General features: G+C 46.2%; 1 protein-coding gene across 1 annotated transcript in view; it reads left to right on the forward strand.

Moving 5' to 3' along the window:
* The window catches only part of LOC118802917 (cyclin-dependent kinase-like 2), a 15,729-nt gene extending 11,551 nt beyond the window's left edge, over positions 1 to 4,178 (forward strand). Inside the window, exons 9-12 of the mRNA XM_036563346.1 lie at positions 1,068 to 1,333; positions 2,095 to 2,185; positions 2,858 to 2,996; positions 4,008 to 4,178. Coding sequence (XP_036419239.1) covers positions 1,068 to 1,333; positions 2,095 to 2,185; positions 2,858 to 2,996; positions 4,008 to 4,084 — 573 coding nt within the window. The 3' untranslated portion in view covers positions 4,085 to 4,178. The remainder of the gene's footprint in view (positions 1 to 1,067; positions 1,334 to 2,094; positions 2,186 to 2,857; positions 2,997 to 4,007) is intronic.
* The last annotated feature ends 7,247 nt before the right edge of the window (positions 4,179 to 11,425 follow it).

Consider the following 11,425-nt stretch of genomic DNA (forward strand, 5'->3'; position numbering starts at 1 on the left):
ACCTATTCATGTTACAGCAGTTTAGCCCCACCCATTCAGTTTAGCCCCACCCATTCAGCTTACAGCAGTTTAGCCCCGCCCGTTCAGTTTAGCTCCACCTATTCATTTTACAGCAGTTTAGCCCCACCCATTCAGTTTAGCCCCACCCATTCAGCTTACAGCAGTTTAGCCGCACCCTTTCAGTGTAGCCCCTCCCTTTCAGCCTACAGCAGTTAAGCCCCACCCATTCAGTGTAGCCCCTCCCTTTCAGCCTACAGCAGTTAAGCCCCACCCATTCAGTTTAGTCCCATCCATTTAGCCTACAGCAGTTAAGCCCCACCCATTCAGTTTAGTCCCATCCATTTAGCCTACAGCAGTTTAGCCCCACCATTCAGCCCACAGCAGTTTAGCCCCACCCATTCAGTGTAGCCCTTCCCTTTCAGCCTACAGCAGTTTAGCCCCACCCATTCAGCCCACAGCAGTTTAGCCCCACCCATTCAGTGTAGCCCTTCCCTTTCAGCCTACAGCAGTTTAGCCCCACCCATTCAGTGTAGCCCCTCCCTTTCAGCCTACAGCAGTTAAGCCCCACCCATTCAGTTTAGTCCCATCCATTTAGCCTACAGCAGTTTAGCCCCACCCATTCAGTTTAGTCCCATCCATTTAGCCTACAGCAGTTTAGCCCCACCCATTCAGTGTAGCCCCTCCCTTTCAGCCTACAGCAGTTAAGCCCCACCCATTCAGTTTAGCCCCTCCCTTTCAGCCTACAGATGTTTAGCCCCACCCATTCAGTCTACAGCAGTTTAGCCGTACCCATTCAGTGTAGCCCCTCCCTTTCAGCCTACAGATGTTTAGCCCCACCCTTTCAGCCTACAGCAGTTTGGCCACACACTTTCAGCCTATAGCACTGTAGCCCCACCCACTCAGCCTACAGCACTTTAGCCGCACCCATTCAGCCTACAGTAGTTTAGCCCCACCCATTCAGTGTAGCCCTTCCCATTCAGCCCACAGCAGTTTAGCCCCACCCATTCAGCCTATGGTAGTTCAGCCCACCCACTCAGCCTGTGCACTGGGGTTTGACTCTGCTGCAGGACGCTGGACTTAATGACCAAAACAGGCCACAGACGTACCTGCTCAGAGCCGGACCTGAGGGGGGAGAGACCACCCACACCTCTAAACACAGTCCGGAGGATTCATACACATACAGCGAGACATCGACAGCCTCCAGACCCCCAGAACTGCCCCTCAAAAACTGCCTCGCCCCTGGGATACCGCCCCTGACCAACAGCCCCCTGACCATCACTACTACTGCAGCCAGCACGGCCACGGGACCCTCACTGACCACAGTCAGCCTCAGGTAACAACACACTCCAGTACCATGTCACACATATCGCTTAAAGCTGATAATGATTGGTTACTCGTTCTGTTCTGTATGAAGGGGTAAAATATTTTACATCTTTTTTTTACATTGTGTGAACGTTTCCTGATGAATGGGCCAATAGAAACGCTCCACATTTACATACATTAATGTACATTAAAATTAACAGGATTTTCATTCAGCTGTAACGATATTTACAATATACAGCAGTTTTTCATAACAGCAACATAAATATTCTGATGTTGAATTTAAAGTATGAATAGTATCCTGAAAAAATCAGAACACTGTCAGAATAAATGATAGAATAGGTAAATATAGTAAATGTGCTACAGAAATCAGGATTAATTAATGATGTTCATGTGTCAGATTTGCCTGGGCGGAGCAATGTTTACGGTAAACACATGAACATGAGCTCCTCTCCATGTCTGTAACAGAATAACAGTGCCCCCTAGAGTCCTGAAGTGGTAACTGTTTAAAGGCCTGTGCTGCTAGCGCTGCACTGAGGACCAGCTCCACTGTTTTATCAGACAAACATCATCAGCACTGAAAGTCTGATCTCATCTTCATCGTGTGTTTGTTTGAAGGTCTGTCTGATCTCATCTTCATCGTGTGTTTGTTTGAAGGTCTGTCTGATCTCACCTTCATTGTGTGTTTGTCTGAAGGTCTGTCTGATCTCACCTTCATTGTGTGTTTGTCTGAAGGTCTGTCTGATCTCACCTTCATTGTGTGTTTGTCTGAAGGTCTGTTGAGAAGAAGAGAAACGTGAACGTGTGTAACAGATTCTCCCAGCAGTCTCTGTCCAATCACGCTGCAGCAGCTCCTGCAGTACAGGTGAGCTCCCTACCTGCATAAAGTCCTGACGTCTTAAAGTCCTGAAGTCCTGAAATCTGCACTTTCCTGATCTTCCATCTGCTGTGAGACTCACATTACTCAAGTGACTGTGCTGAGAGCTGATTGGCTATAAAAGGCTGTGCTGAGAGCTGATTGGCTATAAAAGGCTGTGCTGAGAGCTGATTGGCTATAAAAGGCTGTGCTGAGAGCTGATTGGTTATAAAAGGCTGTGCTGTGACCTGATTGGTTATAAAAGGCTGTGCTGTGAGCTGATTGGCTATAAAAGGCTGTGCTGAGAGCTGATTGGCTATAAAAGGCTGTGCTGTGAGCTGATTAGCTATAAAAGGCTGTGCTGAGAGCTGATTGGCTGTGCTGTGAGCTGATCTGCTTAAGTAGCTGTGCTGTGATCTGATTGGCTGTAAGTGACTATGTTGAGAGCTGACTGGCTGTAAGTGGCTATGCTGTGATCTGATTGGCTGTCAGTGGATGTGCTGTGGTTGCACTGGCTGTCAATTTCTGTGCTAAGAGCTGATAAGTGACCATGTTGAGAGCTGACTGGCTGTAAGTGGCTTTGCTGTGAGCTGATTGGCTGTAAGTGGCTGTGCTGTGATTTGATTGGCTGTCAGTGCCCATGTCATGAGCTGATTGGCTGTTACTCCTCTGATCCTCTAGGTAGCGCCAGAGTGGGGATTGGCTCCAGAGAGATCATTCCACTGCAAACGGAATGCAGCAGGGAATGCTGGGAGGAGAAGAGGAGAGATACGCTTCCCTGAACTGCGTAACACCCTCCTACCAGAGCACAGAGCAGACGGTAAACAGCAGTGCGCCTGTTCCTGATCACTGTCAGTGCAGAAATGACTTTACAGTGAAACCAGAGGAAATCATGACTCGCATACAGGACCAGCACAGTGTCCTGAGGGCTTTACACAAAAACCCTGCTTCATTTTTAAAACAGAGCAGATTCTGTGAAATTATTACTGTGACTCTGATTATTATTACATATAGATACTTACATACACTCACCGAGCACTTTATTAGGAACACCTCCTTGTTTCTACACTCACCGTCTGTGTTATCAGCTCTGCTGACCATATAGCAATTACAGACTGACACTGACGTGGTGGTGGTGTGTTAGTGTGTGTTGTGCTGGTCTGAGTGGATCAGACACAGCAGTGCTGCTGGAGTTTTTAAACACCTCAGTGTCACTGCTGGACTGAGAATAGTCCACCAACCAAAAATATCCAGCCAACAGCGTCCTGTGGGCAGCGTCCTGTGACCACTGATGAAGAACTAGAGGATGACCAACACAAACTGTGCAGCAGCAGATGAGCTATCGTCTCTGACTTTACATCTACAAGGTGGACTGACAAGGTAGGATGGTCTAATAAAGTGGACAGTGAGTGGCCACAGTGTTTAAAAACTCCAGCAGCACTGCTGTGTCTGATCCACTCGTACTAGCACAACACACACTAACACACCACTACCACATTAGTGTCATTACTGAGAATGACCCCCCACCTAAATAGTACCTCTCTGGGGGTCTGTGGGCGTCCTGACCACTGAAGAACAGGGTAACAAAGTAGGCAGAGAAACAGATGGACTACAGTCTGTAACTGTAGAACTACAGAGTGAAACTATACGGTCAGTGGAGCTGATGAAGTGGACAGTGAGTGTAAATGCAGGGAGGTGTTCCTAATAAAGTGCTCAGTGAGTGTGTATAATATGTGTGGGACATATTGTGTATCCTGACATTGTATAAAAATAACTGTCCGTCTCTTACGTTGTTTATTGTTTTCTCTTCTCTGTTTTTGTTTTCTTGTAGGGAAACACAGCAAAAAGAAAGACACCAAGATTCCCTCCATCACTGCAGCAGAGCTGCACCTGGACAGAAACACATAATACACAAACACACACACACATGGATCTAAAACCAGCAGGCGCACTGTAGATCATAACCCAGCATCAGATTCTCATCAATAAATGTGCTGCACTCTTAGACTGCTCATTCATGCTGGTGTTCACCATTAGGTGGCACTACAGCACAGGTTTACCACCTCTGACTCAGAGAAAATCATCTCCCAGTCTGTCTGCACATCTTTTTACAAATTTCCAGCAGGGCCTGGACTGGCAGACCACACATTTATGCTGCGTACACTTATTAATTATTTTCATTATATATTATTTATCATTTATTATACGCAGCTCGCCAGTTTTCCTTAATGTCTCACCTTCTTAGTTTGTATATAATTTATAGGGCAGAGACTTTTGACTTGAGTTTCATCTTTCAGAACAACCACTTTAAAAGCCAAACATACTAAAACAGCAACAAAGTGCATCTCATTTTATAGCGCTTATTCACTTTAATTCATCATTAACAACATTAGCATTTCTGAATAGCGAATATCCGTGATTCATGGGCTCTTAATGGGCCCATCATTTCGTCTCCACCTGTATAATAGTTTGTGTGTTTATAATTGTCAGATATAACGATTTTGATATAATTGTGTTCACTTTCTTTTTTTTTACTGTTTAGGGTACATGAGTTAGCCAGCTTGCTATGCTAGCTGCTTGGCTAACTGCAGCTACACACAAATCATCCCACTGCTGCCGGCCACAGCAGTATAATCTACACTGTAGTACAGATTAGTCTGTAGAACTGCACTGCTGTGAGGTTTGTTCTCTTTTGTGTCATTGTTTATGGTTAGCAGGTTAGCTAGCTTACTAGCATTTAGTCTGGCCCAGTTTTAGTCACTCCCATTTCACAAGGTGACACATACTGCAAAGGTCTAGTGTGATTAATGTGATTAGGACAGCTTAAAGGGAAACTCCACTGATGTTTCAATTGTCTGCATAATTAAGTTAAGACGTAATCAGAGCGGTTCAGAGTGGTTCAGAGTGGTTTGGTGTGAAACGCTCTGTTCTAGATAAACTTACCGAGTCAGAACTGTTCACAGTGGTGGTGATAGGAACCAGACGTCCACCTCTAAAAGCTCCCTCACAGAAAGTTCCTACAGTAAATGGTTATGAATTCACTGCCTGATGACTGAGACACTGTTTTATGATAGTTTAGAGAACTTAAACTCCATTCATGGTGGAGGGATACATGCAGGGCGCTGTGAGGCAAAATAGTCCCCAAAGAAAACTTATTATTTCAGATTTTCCACTATTTTCATCATCAACATTCCATATAAACTCAGAAGACTCGTGTAGGTTCACTGGTGGTTCTGGATAGTAAATAAAATGTCTATATTTGTGTTGTAGTCATGGCGACCCCTGGTTCCCATCACCACCACTGTAAAGACATCTGAACCATTTCACACCAAAACACTCTGAGTGACTCTGTTTACACCTCACACACTGAATTAGGGGGAATTTTGGAAAATCTGAGGAATTCCTCTGTAATTTATACAGTAGGCCTTTCTTGCTCCGGATGACGGAGCCGCCCGTTTGAGAACCCAGGAGGATTTCACTCTTTATAAGTGGATATAAGCACTTAAGCTTGAGTCAATAAAGCTGCATTGTTAGTCTCGTCTGCCAGGTCTGCGCAACATTTCATCACACGCAATAAAAGGCTTTACACGTCTGCTTTTATTCACGTCTGATTCACAAACCCGCAATTATCAAACCACCACCAGCATAACACTAACTGTGTGTGTGTGTGTGTGTGTGTGTGTGTGTGTGTGTGTGTGTGTGTGTGTGTGAGTGTGAGTGTGAGTGTGTGTGTGTGTGTGTGTGTGTGTGTGTGTGTGTGTGTGTGCTGTATCTGTCTTCTTCAGTTGGGGTGTGTTTTAGCAGCACCACAGCCTGAGTGTGGTGTTTTATATAGAAGCCAGAGTCTGGTTTGCCTTCAGAAATGATTCACTAACAGATCCCAGCAGTCCAGAAAGGCCAAGAGTCTCAAAGTCCAGTCCAGAAGGGTCACATTAGTGCACAGTTTACTGGCTGAGGACTGTTCTGTTAGGCTGTAATGCAGGGGTGGGCTTTGAGCTAGACCAGGGGCAGCAACCCCAAAGTTAAGAAGAGCCATTTTGTCCTTTCAACAAAAATCAAACCACCTTGAGAGCCACAACATTTTATGTCTGTTTTACCGTCTTGGCTGTAAATGTGTCTCTGTATGTGCTGATGTACCAGTAAAGGCTAACACATTTAATATGAATGAAAAGTCAGACTCACTTTGCTCTGCTTTAATCTTTAGTTCAGCTATAGCTGCTTTTCTCGCATCTCCGGCAGGAAACTTTTCCACAAAAGTAGAACAGATTTTTACGAGGCTGAAGTCGCTTCTCATTCACCAGCTTCTTGTTCGAATTATCCCATTCCACCTTAAATGGTGTGGCAATTACATTCTACCACCTCAGGCACCATTGAAGTTGGAACAGGAAAATTCGAACCAGAAACTGACTTCAGCTTCGTGACTTTTTAGTGTTTGTCAGTTTCTCACTGCAGATTAAACGTATCAGGAAACCAGCTGGAGTGATTATAAACACTAATAAGTCCATTTGTCTCCAAATTATCGATGTTCATCCTAAATCTCTCTCTTTGCCGTTTCATTAGCTACTAGCTGGGCAAGATTGTTGTCTGTGTTGCTATGGTGACCAGCAGTCTGCGCTGATCTTCAGGGTTAAAGGGTGAATTAGCAGTTCTACATTAACTCCAGCGTTTAAGACCATTTATTGTTAAACTGTGTTGACCGCGGTCCGAGTCCGGACCCAGATGCTGTCCTATGTGGACCTGGACCTATAACCGATAAACTATGGAGAATTATTTAATTTCGACAAGGTGGTCCTATTTTAATCGGCGTGACTTTTCTAGCCTTTACGGTAGCTTTAGCGGCCGGAAACTCACAGACCAATCGCATGCGTAGTAAATACCACACGTGATGCTACTCAGCCAATCAAATCTGTGCATTACGTTGAGCACTGAGACTTTTCTTTACTAAAGAAAACATTTTCTTTACTAAAGAACCCATGAAGAACCATCATTTTTTAAAGGGTGTAGATTTCTCCATTAATGTAAGACGTTGAAAGAACTGAGCAACGTCACAAATAAATTAAAAGAGGGTCTGCATTTCTTCAGTTTACAGATATGAACATCACATTCGCCCAAAAGAATAGTGACATTTAATGAATCGAATATATGCAACAAAATTATGTTTACAAAAAATATCATGACATTTAAAAGGAGACAAATATCATTTTTATTGTGGTCAGTTCCGCCTCTGCAGCGCCCCCTCTGGTTCAACTCTACTATAGGCGCAAAGTACGATGACACATCACATTATTCAAATCAGTCACACAATGTTACCGCCACCTGATGACGCTCTACTCGTGCTGCACTCATAAATATGAAAGTGAGTTGTTGGCAGTTTGGAGTGAGTTGAAGGCTGTTTGGAGTGAGTTGTCAGCTGTTTGGAGTGAGTTGAAGGGTGTTTGGTGTGAGTTGCCGGCTGTTTGGTGTGAGTTGTCGGCAGTTTGGAGTGAGTTGAAGGCTGTTTGGAGTGAGTTGAAGGCTGTTTGGAGTGAGTTGTAAGCTGTTTGGAGTGAGTTGAAGGCTGTTTGGAGTGAGTTATCGGCTGTTTGGAGTGAGTTGAAGGGTGTTTGGTGTGAGTTGCCGGCTGTTTGGAGTGAGTTGTCGGCTGTTTGGAGTGAGTTGAAGGCTGTTTGGAGTGAGTTGTCGGCTGTTTGGAGTGAGTTGTCGGCTGTTTGGTGTGAGTTGCCCGCTGTTTGGAGTGAGTTGTCGGCTGTTCGGAGTGAGTTGTCGGCTGTTCGGAGTGAGTTGTCGGCTGTTCGGAATGAGTTGAAGGCTGTTTGGAGTGAGTTGTCGGCTGTTCGGAGTGAGTTGTAGGCTGCTTGGAGTGAGTTGTCGGCTGTTTGGAGTGAGTTGAAGGCTGTTTGGAGTGAGTTGTCAGCTGTTTGGAGTGAGTTGAAGGCTGTTTGGAGTGAGTTGAAGGGTGTTTGGTGTGAGTTGCCGGCTGTTTGGTGTGAGTTGTCGGCAGTTTGGAGTGAGTTGAAGGCTGTTTGGAGTGAGTTGAAGGCTGTTTGGAGTGAGTTGTCGGCTGCTTGGAGTGAGTTGAAGGCTGTTTGGAGTGAGTTATCGGCTGTTTGGAGTGAGTTGAAGGGTGTTTGGTGTGAGTTGCCGGCTGTTTGGAGTGAGTTGTCGGCTGTTTGGTGTGAGTTGAAGGCTGTTTGGAGTGAGTTGTCGGCTGTTTGGTGTGAGTTGCCGGCTGTTCGGAGTGAGTTGTCGGCTGTTCGGAGTGAGTTGTCGGCTGTTCGGAGTGAGTTGTCGGCTGTTCGGAGTGAGTTGTAGGCTGCTTGGAGTGAGTTGTCGGCTGTTTGGAGTGAGTTGAAGGCTGTTTGGAGTGAGTTGTCAGCTGTTTGGAGTGAGTTGAAGGCTGTTTGGAGTGAGTTGAAGGGTGTTTGGTGTGAGTTGCCGGCTGTTTGGTGTGAGTTGTCGGCAGTTTGGAGTGAGTTGAAGGCTGTTTGGAGTGAGTTGAAGGCTGTTTGGAGTGAGTTGTCGGCTGCTTGGAGTGAGTTGAAGGCTGTTTGGAGTGAGTTATCGGCTGTTTGGAGTGAGTTGAAGGGCATACAGTTAGTCTTCTTCAGATGAAGCTGGCCATCTACTCCTCCTGTGAATGAACCCTGGCGCCCCCTGCAGGTGGGGAGGAAACCTGCGCCATGCAGGGTTGTGAAAAGGCCGTGTTTGTGGTCTGTGAAATGGTCCTCCGTGGGGGGGCCGTGGCAGGATCCTTGGTGGTCCTGGAGCAAAACCATTTGCGAGGTGGTTTGTGAGCCACAGTTGGTAGAAGGTCAGCACGGGGTTAGGCCTATTTTGAATGACTGGTGGTTTCACTGTTGTTGTCTGGCTGGTCTGGACAGGCACTCTGGTGGTCTGGCTGGTCTGGGCAGAGACTGTGGTGGTCGGACTGTTCCGGACAGGCAGTGTGGTGGTTGGGTTGGTCTGGACGGGTGCGTTTCCTGGTACTGTGAAGATCTTACAGGGTGGAGTCACAGGGCTTCCATCAATGACGTCCGGCACAAATCCGGTTAGCCAGACTTCATAGTCGGGTACTGAGGGTTAAAGCGAAGATATCAGACATACAAACACACATACAGTGTTCATCAGGGCGGTTTCTAACACTCAACTGATCCAACTCGTCGCCAGTGGCGACAGTAGCAAGGAAAAACAACAGGAAGAAACACTGAGAGGAACCAAGACTCAAAAGGGGAACCCATCCTTCTCTGGTCGACACCGGATAGCAAACAGCATTAATATAAAATATTCGAATACAAAACTGGGAAAACAGGTTTATGGAGTTTATGTAGCAGCAGCATCATACTGACGAAGTCAATATTTTAAGACAATAATCCAGTATTTTAAGGTACTAAGTCAATATTTAGAGAAAAAAGTCATTATTTTGAGATAAGTCATTATTTTGAGATACTAACTTAATATTTTGAGAATACATCATTAGTTCAAGATACTAAGTCATTAGTATTCTTCCTGGATCGGGGCCTTGCCATGGCGGAAGGGCTTTCGTGGTGTAGGGATCTTTAGAGCTGAGTCGTCTGGAGCAATATGCTCCTAGTAGGGTCTCCCAAGGCGAACAGGTCTGGAGTGAAGACCCAGACTAACTCGATCCAAAAATCCTCCATGACAAAGGGACACAGAAAACCGTGTACCCTGCCCGGGAGATGGTTACCGGGATCTACCCCTGAAGCGAGGCCTGGGGGTAGAGTTCCTTGGCGTTCCATGGTCCTAGCCCGGAAAAGAATGGCATGCCCACTCCAGGTAAGGGGAAAGGTCCTGCCTCAGGTGGAGGAGTTTAAGTATCTTGGGGTCTTGTTGATGAGTGATGGGAAGAGGGATGGTGAGTTCGGCCGCAGGCTGGGACAGGCGGCAGCAGTAATTCGGTCGCTGTACCGGACTGTAGTGGTGAAGAGGGAGCTGAGCCAGAAGGCAGAGCTCTCTGTTTACCCGTCTACATCCCCACCCTCACCTGTGGTCATGAGCTTTGAGTAATGACCGAAAGAGTGAGATCGAGGATGCAAGCGGCAGAAGTGAGACTCTTCGAAGGGTGGCGGCTACACTCTACTGACAGGGTGAGGAGCTCGGTCATCTGGGAGGAGCTCGGAGTAGAGCCGCTACTCCTCCACGCTGAGAGGAGCCAGTTAAGGTGGTTCGGGTGTCTGATCAGGATTCCCCCTGGACGCCTCCCAGTGGGGGTGTGCCAGGCACAGCCGACCAGAGTCTCCTGGGATTTTCTGCTCTCCCAACTGCTAATGCGACCCTATCTGGATTAAGCGGCTAATGATGATTATGATGATGAAGTCATTATTTTGAGATACTAAGTCAATATTTTGAAAAAAGTCATTTTGTGAAGATATGTCAATATTTTAAAAAATAAGTAATTATTTTGAGAGACTAAGTCAATATTTAGAGAAAATAAATCATTATTCTGAGATACTAAGTCGTTATTTAGAGGTAATAAGACATTATTTTGAGTATTTGAGCTGTCGAGGAGGAGAACGGGCTCCTCCACCTGGAGGAAATGGGCTAGAGCAGGAAGTTTGTGTGTGTGTGAGTGTGTGTGTGTGTGTGTGTGTGTGTGTGTGTGTGTGTGTGTGTGTGTGGTGTGTGTGTGTGTGTGTGTGTGTGTGTGTGTGTGAAAGAGCTCACCTGCAGGTGTGGACGGCTGAGCGGCCGGACAGCGCAGGACGCACAGCAGCACACAGACTCTCATCAGAGTCATGATGATCCACGATCACAGAGACGCTTCTCAGAGCAACACCCAACACACACTGCTTATATACTCTACAGCGTGAGTGTGTGTGTGTGTGTGCGTGCACGTGTGTGTGTGTGTGTGTGTGTGCGTGCACGTGTGTGTGTGTGTGTGTGCGTGCACGTGTGTTTGTGTGTGTGTGCACGTGTGTGTGTGTGTGTGTGTGGGTGTGTTATGATGAGGGCTGAATTTGGCTTTTTATTCACCACCTATTATTCTTCTGTTCTGTTCCACCTTAAATCGTGTGGTAGTTACATTCTGCAGCCTAAGAATTTTCAGTTCCACCTTAAATGGCAGAATGTAACTGCTGGACCATTTAAGGTGGAACAGATCATTTTAAAAGGAAGCTTGCAGATATGAAGTCTTAGGTGCGGCACCATTTAAGGTGTAACACGAGATTTGAATGAGAAACCTTAGGCATATTCAGTCAGAACAGAGCTGTACAGACTGCAGTACGTAATGCT

This window comes from Colossoma macropomum, unplaced genomic scaffold (genome assembly GCF_904425465.1).
Source record: "Colossoma macropomum unplaced genomic scaffold, Colossoma_macropomum, whole genome shotgun sequence".
Taxonomy (NCBI): domain Eukaryota; kingdom Metazoa; phylum Chordata; class Actinopteri; order Characiformes; family Serrasalmidae; genus Colossoma; species Colossoma macropomum.